This window comes from Erythrolamprus reginae, chromosome 3 (genome assembly GCF_031021105.1).
Source record: "Erythrolamprus reginae isolate rEryReg1 chromosome 3, rEryReg1.hap1, whole genome shotgun sequence".
Lineage (NCBI taxonomy): Eukaryota > Metazoa > Chordata > Lepidosauria > Squamata > Dipsadidae > Erythrolamprus > Erythrolamprus reginae.
The window spans coordinates 140,814,800-140,830,886 of NC_091952.1; the positions used below are offsets into that span (position 1 = coordinate 140,814,800).

The following is a 16,087-nucleotide window of genomic DNA, read 5'->3' on the forward strand; positions in this document are numbered from 1 at the left end:
AGACCTCCAAGGTCCCTTCCAACTCTGTTGTTGTTGTTGTTGTTGTTGTTGTTGTTGTTGTTATTATTATTATTATTATTATTATTATTATTATTATGATGTAACTTTTCCTTCCAAAGTGGTTTTTATTTCTTGCACCTTTCTATTTTTGGGCCTACTACTTCCTTCCCTTCCTAAATCTCTTCCTCAACGTTTTTTTTAATTCCTTCTTTTATCATAACCAAAAACCTCTAAAAATATCTTAAGGAATGTAATCAAACCTGTTATTTTCATCTTCATTACAATATCATTATAATTTTCTTAATAATCGGGATTTTATATATTATTTCAAACAATGGCTTAAATCAAATTTCCATATGATAAATATTCAGAAATTCCATTTAAAACATATTTCATAAGTTAAATAATTACTATCTCAATAGATCAGTAAATAACAATTCGGGGTTACTCAATCATTAATTGGAAAATATTTCTTCTACAAGATGATATTTATCTTGCATAAGGAAAAACCACACTCTCAAAAAAAAGGTAAATACTGTATATTCAAACTGATTGTGTAGAACAAATGATTAATGCCAAAATTCATACTATTATAATATTATCCTAACCTTTGTATTGTTTTAAACAAGTCAGCAGGACTCACATTAACAAATCCTCTTCGGTATGATAAGTATAGTTGAAAGAAAAAGTTTAATTACACAGGGTTAAATATGTTCCCATTTGAAGTAATATTTTATTACAAAATTACCTCTTCTGTTACTAGAAATGAATCAAATTTAATTGGGTAACTTATTTTCCTTGTAAAATATATCGCTGGCATGCTAGAAGGGACTTCTATTTCTGAGCAGGAGAGAAAGCCATGGTCACCTGAAGCAGCTCCCCTTGGAGAAAGATCATGTTTTTATCCCCTTTACCTTCCAAAAGTCCCTTCTATCCCCCCACCCCTCTCCCAGTGCCTCCTTTCTGCATAGAGGAGGAGCTACGATTGGTTCAGCCTGCTGCCAATTGGGCGGCTGAGGGGCATTGCCAGCTAGGCTCTAGCAAGAGCAGAAGTGGCCGTACAAGTAAAAGCCTTGTGTTGCCAGAGCCATGATCTTTCCTTCCTCCTCACCCTTGGCATCCCAACTGCACAGCTTTGGAAAATGCTGCATGGCAGTTTCCTCATGGGTGCACGGCCATGCGGCGTGCACCTTAGAGGGAAGGAACAGTGATGAAGAGCCAGTCCTTCCGGCTCCAATGCAATCTCTCAAAAAATTGGGATGCTGTGGGATGCAGGACAAATTACTCAAAAGCTGTCCCACCAAAAGTGGGACATTTGGTCACCTTACCGTAAGGAGAGGGGCGGCCTATAAATCTAATAAATCTAATCTAATATAATCTTTGGACGAAGGCTGCTGGAAAATGGTGCTGGTGGCAAAGAGCCTGAAGGCCTTGTTCCAGTGGGACTTCATCTGTCAGATCTGAAAGCCATCTTTGGCATTGCATCATTAGGCCTGCCCAATCATGGGCTTTCCCAAATATGCCCATGTTACTCCAACACTCCGCAGTCTGCATTGGTTGCCGATCAGTTTCCGGTCACAATTCAAAGTGTTGGTTATGACCTATAAAGCCCTTCATGGCACCAGACCAGATTACCTCAGGGACCGCCTTCTGCTGCACGAATCCCAGCGACCAGTTAGGTCCCACAGAGTTGGCCTTCTCTGGGTCCCGTCAACCAAACAATGTCGCTTGGCGGGACCCAGAGGAAGAGCCTTCTCTGTGGCGGCCCCAACCCTCTGGAACCAACTCCCCCCCGAGATTAGAATTGCCCCCACCCTCCTTGCCTTTCGTAAGCTGCTTAAAACCCACCTCTGCCGCCAGGCATGGGGGAACTAAGATACACTTTCCCCCTAGGCCTCTACAATTTTATGCATGGTATGTTTGTATGTATGACTGGTTTTTATATAATGGGTTTTTAACTGTTTTTTTAGTATTGGATTCTGTTGTACTGTTTTACTGCTGTTGTTAGCCGCCCCAAGTCTGCGGAGAGGGGAGGCATACAAATCCAATTAATAATAATAATAATAATAATAATAATAATAATAATAATAATAATTTAGTGCTGTGGGAAACTGGGAGAGGGGATTGCATGGAGTAGAAGGGATATCTAATTATAATAACATTCATTTCAGAAAAGAATAGAATTCTTTATTGGCCAACTGTGATTGGACACGCAATGAATTTGTCTTTGGTGCATATGTTCTCAGCATACATAAATGAAAATATACATTTGTCAATAATCATGAGGTACAACACTTAATGATTGTAATAGGGTTCAAATAAGCAACCAGGAAACAATCAATATTAATATACTGTAAATCGTAAGGATAAAAGCAACAAATTACAGTCATACAGTCATAAGTGGGAGGAGATGGGTGATAGGAATGATGAGAAAAACTAGTAGTAATAGTAATGCAGTTTTTAGTGAATAGTTTGACAGTGGTGAGGGAATTATTTGTTTAGCAGAGTGATGGTATTTGGGGGGGGAAATGTTCTTGAGTCTAGTTGTCTTGGTGTGCAGTGCTCTATAATGTAGTTTTGAGAGTAGGAGCTGAAACAATTTATATCCAGAATGGGAGGGGTCCATAAATATTTTCATAGCCCTCTTTTACACTTGTGCAGTATACAGATTCTCAATGGAAGGCAGGTTGGCAGTAATTGTTTTTTCTGCAGTTCTGATTATCCTCTGAAGTCTGTGTCTGTCTTGTTGGGTTGAATCAAACCAGACAGTTAAAGAGGTGCGAACGACAGACTCAATAATTCCTCTGTAGAACTTTATCAGCAGCTCCTTGGGCAGTTTGAGCTTCCTTAATTGGTGCAGAAAGAACATTCTTTGTTGTGTTTTTTATGACCTTTTTGATATTAGGTGACCATTTTAGATATGATAGAACTTAGAAATTTGAAGGTCTCTATTTTGATACTGTTATGCCGGGCTATTGGCAATTAGCCCCCTTTGAGATCAGAATAAGTTTCAAACACACAGCCAGTAAGAATAAATCAAGTTTATATACAGTCTTGCAAAAACAATTCCCAAGAGGAGTCAAATTACTCTCACCCACATGTCCTTTGATGCTGGAACATGCCAAAACAAAGGAGTAAATGATGCAGCTATAAAACCACACTGCACACACGCCAAATTCCTCAAATCCTAAACTGAGGATTCCCATAAATCTACATCAAAATCCCCACCTGCCTAGAGCCAACCACAAAACCATCACCCCTGGAAGGACCCTCCCCCAGACCCTGCGCAAAGGACGGGGCTTGTTCAGAAACTGTAGATGAAAATCCCGAATGAGATCAGGAGCATCCACCAGAGGGGCCTCCACCCAAGAATAACTATCCGGACCCCCCTCGGTTCATTGCACCAAATATTGGAAACAATCCTCCACCCATCGTGGTGTGGTGTGGATTGGGGCATCAGGCAGTCAGGACTAACAGGAACTAATAGGGAACGATGAAACATCAGGTGAATCCTCAAGTGGGCATGCAGGGTCGGATAATAGGCCACAGGTTTGACGACATGCTCGACAGAGTAAGGACCCATGAACCGTGGATCCAACTTCTGATGGGGTGACTCCAATGAGATATATTTCATGGAGAGCCACACTTGGTCTCCGACAGTCAACGGGGGGATGTTACAATGGGAGTGGTCAGCATATCTCTTATAGTCCTCCTCGGCTTTGTTGAGATATTTCTTGACTATCTCGTGCACTGACTGTAGTTCAGTCAGGAACTCCTCCGCAGCTGGGACTGGGGAAGCCAACAGTGTCAGCAGGAAAAAATGGGGATGATATCCATAGTTAGCGTGAAAGGGAGTGGTCTGCGTCGACATGTGCTGAGAGTTATTAAACATGAACTTGGCCACTGAAAGGTACCGTGACCATTTGGACTGCCAGTCTGACACAAAGCATCGCAGATACAGCTCGAGAATGCCAATGACTTTCTCAGTGCCACCATTGGTCTGGGGGTGCTGTGTGGATGCCAGATAGATTTGTACCTGCAAAACCGACATGAGTTCCTTCCAGAACTGTGCCGTGAACTGGGTCCCCCTGTCCGACACCACTCGGTCTGGGGAGCCAGGGAGCCGGAAAACGTGCTGAATAAACAGTTGGGTGGTGACTTGAACCATGGGCACTCAGCGACGAGATGAAGTGTGTCATTTTTGTCAACGTGTCCATCACCACCATCACCATGGTGAATCCAAAGACAAGGGCAAATGGGTCACAAAGTCCATGGAAACAGCCCCCCAAGGCCTCTCAGGCATCGGCAAAGGCTGCAGCAAACCAGGCGGGGCTCCTGTGGTGAACTTGGCCTGACAGCAACGCATACTGGTGTTCACGCACATCGTCACAAAGCCGAGGCCACCAAAACAGCCCAAAATGACCAGCGGCAGGATTGTCATGGCACTGGGACATGATCAGGCCACAGAGTGGGCCTGCCGGGATGTACAACTGTCCACGGTGCTGGAGCAGACCATCCAAAAAAGTCCATGGAGAGTCAGGCCCGATCTCCTGCACCCACTAGACCACAAAACCATCCCCCTGCTGTGTCTCCTGAATGTGCCGACAAAAATCTATGGGGTTGTGTGTGGCAGCCAGGGCTTCTGCAGGCAAAATAGTTTGCAATGGGACCAGTTCCTTGAGGTGAAGAAACTCTGGTTTTCAGGACAGGGCATCCGCTCGAGGGGTCTGGTAACTCGGCATATATTGGATCCGAAAGTTGAACCATGCAAAGAAAAATGACCATCGTATTTGCCATTGGTTCAACTTTGGGTCCGTCTGCAAGAACTCCAGATTCTGGTGATCTGTCCGGACCTCCACCTGGTGCCGGGCTCCTTCAAGATGGTGCCTCCACATCTCGAAGGCAGAATTGACAGCTAACAACTCCTTCTCCAAGATAGTATAATTTCATTCAGAGGGCGTGAGTTTGTGGGAATGGTAGGCGCATGGGAACAGGGTACCTCCATCTGGACAGGCCTGGAGAAGTATAGCCCTGACAGCAACATCAGAAGCGTCAGTCTCCACGGCAAATGGCCGACATGGGTCTGGGTGCTGCAGAAGTGGTTCCTTCTTGAAGGTTTCTTTGAGGGCCATGAATGCCTGCTGCTCAGCCTCACGCCACTGGAATGGCACATTTTTCTGCAAAAGCCGGGTGAGGGGCGCGGTCAGGTTGCCAGGTTTTCAGAGCTGACACATTGCCCAGGTCCATGGCTATGCTACGTCATTCTACTAGAATCTGTACTTCAAGGGTTAAATGTCAGTACGAGCTGGGGTCGTTAGCCAGAGAGTCCAGAGAGGGCTGAATACCAGCCTGACCTAGTGTTGCCACCAGGCTGGACTCCCCTTGTTTCCCGACAGTGGCTCCGGCTGAGTTGCAATAGTCACGGGAGCCAGCACTGGTGAGGCAGAAGCTGTGGTTGTAACAGGTGATGTAGGATCAGGAGCTGGCACTGCAGAAGTTGGGACAGTGACAGCTGCCATGCTCCGCCACTTGAGAGGACAGGAATTAGCAAAATGGCCTGCCCCTCCCCCCACAATAATAACAGAGGCCCATCACACACCAACAAGCCCTTTCCATGGCGGACACATGGGATCTGGCGAAGCTCAAGTCCATCGGTTCCTCGCAAGACTCAGGAACTGAGTCTGCCGGATGTAGAGGCAGGGCTGGCACAAAACGTCGGGACGCAGGAACTGGGCACTGGACAGGCACAGCTGGCACCCCCCGACATGGAGCAGGCAGAGGCATGGTGCCAGAAGCGTGGGGGGAGGCCCGTGTGGCCCAACGAACCTCTTGGGACAACAGCCTGGCTTCAGTGTCCAAACTGTGCTGCTCCAGACTGTCCAGGGTGCGAGGAAGGGCCTCATGAACTAACTCATCCAACATGGCCTCAGACAAGCCATCCTGAAAGGCCTCCAGCAACGCGGCCTCATTCCATTGAATTTGAGTGCCGCGAAAGCCAGTCATGTATATAGCCAGCAGGCACAAGCCTTGTTTCAGCTGTTTCAGTGCCCTTGTGGCCATCTGTTCCCACATTGGGTCCGCATTCTGCCACCACAGCCGGTTGCAAAAAGCAGCATAATCCTGCAGCAGCGGATCATTGCGGCCCAGCAAAGGTGAAACCCATGCCGCAGCTGGGCTGGCCAGCAAGCTGCAGAGGAAAGTCCTATGCATCCATAGGAAAATTCGCAAGCTGGACATTTATAAACAGCTGCACCTGGCTGAGAAAGGCAGGAAACTGGCAACGGACTCCCAAAAACATCTCCGGCATGGCCACAAAACACTTCCTACATGGCATGGAGCTGGAGCAACCTGCTGAACATTCGAGGCTGGTGGTACCAGCTGAGCTAATTGGGCCACCTGGGCTTGAAGGTCAGTCACAGTTTGAGTCGGGGCTTGAATCTCCTGACAAAAGGCAGCAAATACAGCCTGACTCTCTTCCATGCTTTTAGCAGCAGCAATCCAAAACAAACACAGGAAAAAACAGTAACAGCCCACAAAACTTGATCAGTGTGTGTTTAATAGGTGGACGTTTTTTCTGTCATGTTGGGCTATTGGCAATTAGCCCCCTTTGAGTTCAGAATAAGTTTAAACACACAGCCAGTAAGAATAAATCAAGTTTATATACAGTCTTGCAAAAACAATTCCCAATGCCGCCCCGAGTTTTCAGAGAGGGGCGGCATATAAATCCAATAAAACTTGAAACTTGAAACAAGAGGAGTCAAATTACTCTCACCCACATGTCCTTTGATGCTGGAACATGCCAAAACAAAGGAGTAAATGATGCAGCTATAAAACCACACTGCACACACACCAAATTCCTCAAAGCTCTTTGGCACTGCAATATGCAAAGTTCCCCAGAGTCCTTGAACACAGAAAGCACTCCATGCTGTTTCAATCTTCTTCCAAAATGCTCTCTCACCAAACGGATAAATGCCCACGCCCCAGCAGTCCCAACCTCCAGTAATGGGCAGTCAAAAATTTTACTGCCACACTGTGGGTGTGGCTTATTTTGTGGGTGTGGCTTGGTGGACATGTGACTGGGTAGGAGTGGCTTGCCAGCCAAGTGACCAAGTGGGAGTGGCTTGAATGATCATTAAGTTAAGTCATCGACTTACAACCTCACCATTGTCCCCTCACTGGGGACAATTTGCTTCGTGTTTCCCGTGTTCTACTTCCTGGGTTGCCTCAGGCTGGGTAGCTAGGCAAACAGGTGCTGATCAGCTGTAAAGACGGGGAGGAAAAGGACCCCCACAACTCCTGCCGGTGCTGGTCTCCCAGCCGCTTTCCAAGGAGGAGGAGGACGGGAGGGGAGATTTAAAAATATCAGAAAGCCGAGGGAGAGTCACAAGGTTATTATTGCCACACAATGCCTTTTCATCTCAGCTGCGGGTGGAGTGGGGGCTTCACAAGGGGAAAAAGACTGCAGCCCAGATTGCTGCGGTGCGGATCAAATCTCCTTTTTTTTCCTGCTGCTACTGCTGCACATTCCTCACCTTTTTCCCCTTTTCTCCTTCCTGGCCTCAGGAGGTGACTGCGTGAGGCTGGAGGGGAGCCAGGCAGGAGAGAGGGAAGCTCGTCCAAGGCCAGGAAGGAGGAAAGAGGAAAAAGCAAGGTGCGCGCATCAGCAGCAGGAGGGGGAAAAGAGAGAGCCGAGCCAAGACTGATAACCCAGGAAGTGACTGCCACCAGTCAGCTGAAGCTGCGCATGCAGCTTCATTTCCTGCCTGCTGCCCACCCCTGCCAACCTCCCTTATTTATCATGAACTTATTAGCTTAATTACCCCTTGAACAGCTGTATACTCTTATCTCCTTTGACGCTTGCACAACTGATCCCTACATGCCATAATCCTGCACACACAAGGATCCAAAATGGGGTCCTCCATAACAGCATCTCCTTCAGAGTCTGATGACTCCCTAATTGAAGAAGTGACTGGTGGGCTGGCTGCACCCATCTCCTTGTCTATCTCCTCTCCCCCATTGTCTGCCTTGGCCTGTCAGCCAGCTTTACTGTCCCATTCAGCTGGCAACCAAACAGGTCTCCGATGAACCAATGATTTCCATAAAGCTACATCAAAATCTCTAGCTGCAGGAGCTGGCCCAGAGACAACCACAACAGATACTGTGTTGTCTAATATTGTAAGAGGTGCTAGGATGGGAGTGTTTCCTCCTAAAGTCTACCATAATTTCTACAGTTTTGAGCGTGTTCAGTTCCAGATTGTTCCAGTCACACCATGAGGCTAGTTGTTCAATCTCCCATTTATATGCAGTTTCATCATTGTCTTGAATGAAATCAATCACTTTCTCAGAGAGTCAAGGACATTCGGCCCTGTACTTGGAGTGGCGTGACTGGGAGGTATCTCCAGTGGGGATGGTGCCTTGATTGGGTCTTGTGATGAACATGTGGTTGCTGGGGCAGGGTCTTGGACTTTCTTTTGAGTGGGGAAATCCTGGAAGTTTTCAGATTCGGTTTTCTCAGATGTGCTAATGTGACATTTATAAATAAAATGGAACTTTGAAGAACTTCAAGCCTCAAAGTCTTCTTTCATTGGGGTTGTTACTTGGAACCCTGACAGCATCATGGCCTGGAACTGGCTGACCATCTCAGCTGGTGAAGTGCTGCAAAAATGTTTACTACCACACTGGGCCTGGCTTATCTTGTGGGTGTGGCTTTCCAACCATGTGACCAGGTGGGAGTGGCTTGACGATCAAGTGACTGAGGGTGGCTTAAAGGTGTGTGACTGGCTTAAAGGTGGCCAACTTGACGTCATTCATGTCAAGGGTTTGGGTTTAGGGTTAGGGTGCCTTGCCTCTCCTCACCTCAAAGAGATACTTCCCTATCTATTTACTATTGGTGAACACCCAAAATATGCTATTTACACACATATTACACACAGACACACAAAAATATACATTATCTAATGTACAGCACGCACGGCTCTTCTAAAATTATACACATTCAATTTCATTTACTGGGATAGGAAAAACAAGGAGTCCAGAAGGGAAAAAAAGAAAAAAATTCAAAACTTTTCTAATGTTTCTGCATACCTGACCAAATGTTTTCTACCAGTTCTGCGTACCTGACCATACCCATAAGAGCCCATAACTGATCTCAGCCCTCTGAGCCTCCAGGTGCCAGTACCTGGCCTTGCCACTTTGCTAAGAAAGCCTATGCTCATTGTCCTCAGTGAGATGCTTCTGCTAAGCTTCCTTCTTAGATCCACAACAGATACTGTGTTGTCTAATATTGTAAGAGGTGCTAGGATGGGATTGTTTCAAAACAATTTGAACTGTTTTGCCTACTTTTTTTCATAGTGACTGCTTAGCTCCAGCAACTGCTTCCTGTTGGGGCCCTAAGGAGCCCGGGTGGACAAGGAATGATGAGTAGTGACTGGCAAGGTGCTCCTCAATGTGAGTGACATTGAGTGACATTGAGTTGGCCACATACACCCAGTCATATGACCACCTTGCCATGTCCACCCAGCCAGTCATTAGGCAGATCATATTAGTGGTCCATGAGATATGAAAGTTTGGTGACCCCTGCTCTACAGCACAACTGTTCCTTTCTTCTGGTAACACCAATTAATAGTTCTCTGCATGAGAATTACTGCAAGATAAGTACTAGATAAAATTAATTTTAAACACTATGTTCTGTAATATATGAATCCTGTTAAGATTTCACAAACTCACTCTAGAATGTGAAAGTGGATTCAGCTCTCTATGATGAGATACTTCAAGTATGGATGTCCTTCTGGTGAATGGGGCAAAGTCCACAGAAAAAAAACTTGTTTCTTATTTGTCCTGAAGTTGGATCTTAATAACTTTGGCTAAAGCCATTTTAAACTGCACTTTCAGAACACAGAGAAAGAGGAGAGAAAACTAGTGCTCTTTTACAGTTTGTATTTTTGAATTGAAGGAGGAGGGGATATTACTGGCTGTAAGGGGAAATTCTATTGGCTGATTGTGTTTTTGAATTCAGGGAGGAGGGGACTAGACTGGGAAGTATAAAAGGGTGAGAAAAGCCATTTTAAACTGCACTTTCAGAACACAGAGAAAGAGGAGAGAAAACTAGTGGCCCGCGTGCCTGGTGGCGCGCGAATTATATAACTATAAACCAAAATCAGCAAAGTTTGGTAGCAATAGGGGTTGATTTTCTTGCTAAGTACCTGTATTTCAATACATTGTTAAGATGATTGGCTTGGTGCAGTGTAACACTTGTCTGGCTGTTGTGTTCCGTAGTACCTTGTGGAACTTGGGGTGCTGCCCTCTTTGCATAAGGACATCTAGTTTATATGGCGAGATCTCTACATTGCAGTCCTTAGTTTGTAGCTTGCAGGCAGAAGTGGAAAGATTGTCCCAGCCACGTGCTGTAATGCAGCCATGTGTGCAGCCTCCACTTCCACAGCACCCCCCGAGGAGGAGGGCTGTGTGGACAACTGTTGGTTCAGGAAGATTACGTGCAGTTGAGCAAAAACATAGCAATTTTGGTCCCTCTGTATTCAATTCCTATAATGTTTTTGCGGATTTAAATAGTAAGGATGTTGAAGGTATTAGCAAGGCCCCTCAGGCGGAGAATGAGGGGATGTTCAAAGGAGAAGTTGTTGTAAATGAGGTGCATAGTGTCACCAAACCAAGTCCAGTTAGTAGAAATAAAAAGAGGACACATTTTCTTGTGGGTGACTATGTAAGTCATGATGTCAGTAGGTAGTCTAATAGGGAGTTGTTTAAGAGGGATGGTTTGCATCCATCATACAGAGGTACCCAGGTGCTCGGTGAGGAATTCAGAACTTTTTTGGACAGGCATTTAAACTAGGTAAAGGGGACAGAGATGTACCAGATGTGGATGATTTCTGTCCCCAACCAATGAGGATAAATCAGTTTCTGGAAGCTTATGAAAAGGGAGCTGTAAATAAAATAGATGTAGTTGTTGATGATAAGGGGCAAACTAATAATGAAAATAATGTTCTTCGGGTAATGTGCACGAATGCTCGAAGCTTGAGCAACAAGCTCTGTGAGTTAATGGCCATAATATCTAGAGATAATTTGGATCTGGTTGCCATAACTGAGACATGGTTTAAGGATTCTAATGAATGGGAAATATCCATACCCGGATATACACTGTATAGGAAGGATAGAATAGAGAGAAGGGGAGGTGGAGTAGCCATTTATGTTAAAGAAAGTCTAAAAACAATACTAATTCAAAATACATGTAAAGATCTGGAGACCCTCTGGATTTGCATGCAAAATAAAGACGGTTCTGTCATTAGAATTGGGGTGATCTATAGGCCTCCAGGGCAATCTGAGGAACATGACAACAAGATGGTGGATGAAATTACCCTAATGGCAGTAAAGGGAGATATTGTGGTTATGGGTGATTTCAACATGCCCGATGTTGACTGGAATATCCCCAGTGCCCTTACATGCAAAAGTAAGAATATAGTAGAGGCCTTTACAGGAGCAGCTGTGGCACAGCTAGTTAAGACACCAACTAGAGGGGAGAATATTCTAGATTTAGTTTTTACAAATGGGAATTGGGTTTCAGAGGTCAAGGTGGGAGAAAATTTAGGTTGCAGTGACCATCTATGCTTGTGGTTTGATGTAAAAACTGATTGTGAGCAATCCTATACTGCAACCAAAGTATTGGATTTCAGAAAAACAAATTTTAATGCAATGGGGGAATATTTAAATAATGAATTAAAGGGGAGGGATAAAATGGCAGGAGCGAGCACCCAGTGGATTGTATTAAAAAAGGCTATCTTAAAAGCCACAAGACTTTATGTAAAGCAAATAACTAAAGGTAAAAGGAAGAAGAAACCGCTATGGTTTAGCAATGATGTAAGGGCTATAGTCAATGAAAAAAGGCTGCCTATAGGAGGTATAAAGAGTCTGGAAGTATAGCTGATAGAGAGGTGTATAAAATGAGACAGAAGGAGGCGAAACAGATAATATATGCTGCTAAAGCCTCAAAAGAGGAAGAAATTGCAAAATCTGTAAAGAAGGGGGATAAAACCTTCTTCAGATATATTAGTGATAGGAAGAAGAAAAACTGCAGCATCACAAAGCTTAGTACCAGGAATAATACATGCATTGACGGGAATAAGGAGATCGCTGACCATTTCAATAGCTACTTCTGTTCAGTTTTCTCAAAAGACACCTTACAAAATAATAGTATAGAGGGATATAGCATTGCTTCCAGCTGTACGGATTCAGCTCCAGTGATCTTAGAAGCCGATGTCTTAGAAGAACTTGAACGATTAAAGATAAATAAGGCAATGGGTCCAGATGGCATCCACCCCAGAGTTCTTAAAGAACTCATATCTGTAATTGCTACCCCCCTGACTGATTTGTTTAACCAATCCTTGTTAACAGGAGATGTTCCTGAGGATTGGAGAATGGCCAGTGTTGTGCCTATCCACAAGAAGGGCAGTAGAGAAGAAGCTGGTAACTACAGGCCAGTTAGCTTGACATCAGTTGTAGTTAAAATGATGGAGACTCTACTCAAAAAGAGGATAAATCAGCACCTAAAAAACAATAACTTATTGGACCCAAATCAGCATGGCTTTACTGAAGGCAAATCATGTCAGACTAATCTCATTGATTTCTTTGATTATGTCACAAAGGTGTTGGATCAAGGTGGTGCCATGGATATTGCCTATCTGGACTTCAGCAAAGCCTTTGATACGGTTCCACATAAAGAGCTGATAGATAAATTAGTGAAGATTGGACTTAATCCCTGGATAGTTCAGTGGATTTAAAGCTGGCTGAAGCATAGACATCAGAGAGTTATTGTTAATGGCGAGTATTCTGAGCAGAGACAGGTTACAAGCGGTGTGCCACAAGGGTCTGTTCTGGGTCCTATTCTTTTTAATATGTTTGTGAGTGACATAGGGAAGGTCTGGTAGGGAAGGTTTGCCTATTTGCCGATGACTCTAAAGTGTGTAATAGGGTTGATATTCCTGGAGGGGTCTGTAATATGGTAAATGATTTAGCTTTACTAGATAAATGGTCAAAGCAATGGAAACTGCAGTTTAATGTTTCCAAATGTAAAATAATGCACTTGGGGAAAAGGAATCCTCAATCTAAGTATTGCATTGGCAGTTCTGTGTTAGAAAAAACTTCAGAAGAGAAGGATTTAGGGGTAGTCTCAAAATGGGTGAGCAGTGTGGTCGGGCGGTAGGAAAGGCAAGTAGGATGCTTGGCTGCATAGCTAGAGGTATAACAAGCAGGAAGAGGGAGATTGTGATCCCCTTATATAGAGCGCTGGTGAGACCACATTTGGAGTACTGTGTTCAGTTCTGGAGACCTCACCTACAAAAAGATATTGACAAAATTGAACGGGTCCAAAGACGGGCTACAAGAATGGTGGAAGGTCTTAAGTATAAAACGTATCAGGAAAGACTTAATGAACTCAATCTGTATAGTCTGGAAGACAGAAGGAAAAGGGGGGACATGATCGAAACATTTAAATATGTTAAAGGGTTAAATAGGGTTCAGGAGAGAAGTGTTTTTAATAGGAAAGTGAACACAAGAACAAGGGGACACAATCTGAAGTTAGTTGGGGGAAAGATCAAAGGCAACATGAGAAAATATTATTTTACTGAAAGAGTAGTAGATCCTTGGAACAAACTTCCAGCAGACGTGGTTGGTAAATCCACAGTAACCGAATTTAAACATGCCTGGGATAAACATATATCCATTGTAAGATAAAATACAGGAAATAGTATAAGGGCAGACTAGATGGACCATGAGGTCTTTTTCTGCCGTCAGTCTTCTATGTTTCTATGTTTCTAATTGTTTGCTCTCTTTTCCCCAAGGAAGTATGACTCATTAGTCCAAGCTCAAGCTCGAGAGCTCTCCCATCTGCGCCAATTGATGCGAGAGGGACAAAGGATGTGTCATATGTTAAACAAATACTTCAAGGACACTATCAAATCCTTTGAAGAGCTTCTACGAAGCACTGACATTGACTACTACTTGGGGCAGAGTTTCCGTGAGCAGCTTGCAGATGGGAACCAGGTGGCAGTCCAGTTGGCCAGAAAACTGAACCAAGGTGAGTTCAATAGGCACTCACAAAGTTTAAATTAGAAAATTTATTTTTTGGAGTTTTCAAAATAGTACTTTCGAAATAGTTCTCCAGCATTATAGTATAAAAATTCCAAAAAGATGTTGATCTTGTACATCCTCAAAAGATGTCCATGTCCCACATTTTGGTGACCAATGTCCTATAGATGAACTTACTGAAAAAAGTTTTACTACAATGCTACAGAAAGAAATGTCATGTAATGATCAATAACTCAGTAGAGATATTGAAAACTATATGGGGAACCTGCATAAAAAAAGCCCATGAGTGAGGGCTGCTGAACATTTAAGATGATTTGATACTTTACCACAGGGTTGACAAATGAATTAACAGATTAAGAGAGTTGGAAGGGACCTTGCAGGTCATCTAGTCCAAGTCACTGCCCAAGCAAGAGACCCTGCATCTGCCTCTACCTAGGGTTGAATTCACAACCTCCTGATTTGAAGCAAGAGCTCCACCTCTAGGCTACAGCAGGGGTGTCAAACTCAAGGCCTGCAGGATTGGCCCATGGGATGTTTAGATCTCGCCCATAGGGCTGCGCAGGAATGGCCCTGGTGCATCTACCAGCAAAAACAGAGCTGGGGGGGGGGGCAAACATGCCAACCAAGGCCCTGTTTTTGGCTGAAATAGCTTCCTGCATCCCTATGCCAGAGAAAACAAAGCACACAGCCTCCCCAGGCTCTGTTTTCTCTGGCAGAAAGCTAGTGAAACAAACTAAAAACAAAACAAAAGGAGAAATGTTTCTCCTTTTGCATTTGAGCATCCAAGAAGGGACCAGAATATCTCCGAGACCTCCTTCTGCCGCATGAACCCCAGCGACCAGTTAGGTCCCACAGAGTTGGCCTTCTCCAGGTCCCGTCAATGAAACAATGTCGTCTGGTGGGGCCCAGAGGAAGAGCCTTCTCTGTGGCAGCCCCAACCCTCTGGAATCAACTCCCCCTGGAGATTAGGACTGCCTCCACCCTCCTTGCCTTTCGCAAACTCCTTAAAACCCACCTCTGCCGTCAGGCATGGGGAAATTAAGTCCCCTGGGCCGTTTTCGCTTTATGTATGGTTTGTCTGAGATGTATCAGATAGATAGATAGATAGATAGATAGATAGATAGATAGATAGATAGATAGATAGATAGATAGATAGATAGATGATTGATTGATAGATAGATAGATAGATAGATAGATAGATAGATAGATAGATAGATAGATAGATAGATAAAAGGGAAAAGAGGAAAGACAAAGAAAAGGAAAGGAAAGATTGGAAGAGAGCAAAGAAGGAAAAAGAAGAAAGGAGAAGGAAAAGAGAAGGAAAAGGGGAAAGAAGGAAGGAAGGGAGGGAGGGAGGGAGGGTCCGGCCATCTCATCCTTCTCCCCCTCCTCCTCACTCAGGAGCTCAGCTACGGATTCCTGACTTTTCTTCTCCACCACTGACAGGGCTTCCTTAATCCCAGACACCAGCTCCATCAGTAAACTCCCTTCCTGGCTGACCACCCACTTCTCCTTCTTTTGTTTCTTTCGGTGGGTCACATTAGCATCAGAATCCCTCATTACATTGCCAAGGAGATCACTTACACCCACACCGGTTGACCATCGAGGGGCTCTTCTCACCGGCTCGTCTTGGGACTGGTCATCTCCGCTGGGATCCAGAGGCAGTGTCCTCTCCGGAAGAATCTCCCTCGCTTTCGCATTGGGACATATTTGCCAGTTCCTGGTAGAATTTCTTCTCCAGGAGTGACTGTAAATGCAGACTTTGCTTAATGTCAAGCTGCCAGTCAGAATTCAGACAAATAAAACTCAGAGTCCTTTTTATAAAAATTGAAAAGTGAATTTATCAAAATCAGAACTAGAAGTATCGAAAGAAAAGAAAAGTCTGAGAAAATGGCGCGATACAGACATATATCAAACCCCTTTTCCAACCCCCCTTGGGACCATGCCCAATCCCCATTGTCCATAATCATCAGGTGGGACATCTTGGCCC

At 44.5% G+C, this 16,087-nt stretch overlaps 1 protein-coding gene across 8 annotated transcripts in view; it reads left to right on the top strand.

Annotated features, from left to right (window-relative positions):
- The window catches only part of PDE4DIP (phosphodiesterase 4D interacting protein), a 490,445-nt gene that overhangs the window by 373,266 nt on the left and 101,092 nt on the right, over window positions 1-16,087 (top strand). For 7 of the 8 annotated variants that reach the window (XM_070746854.1, XM_070746855.1, XM_070746856.1 and 4 more), the window contains one exon: window positions 13,851-14,086. In XM_070746854.1, coding sequence (XP_070602955.1) covers window positions 13,851-14,086 — 236 coding nt within the window. The remainder of the gene's footprint in view (window positions 1-13,850; window positions 14,087-16,087) is intronic. The other variant, XM_070746858.1, reaches the window with a different exon arrangement.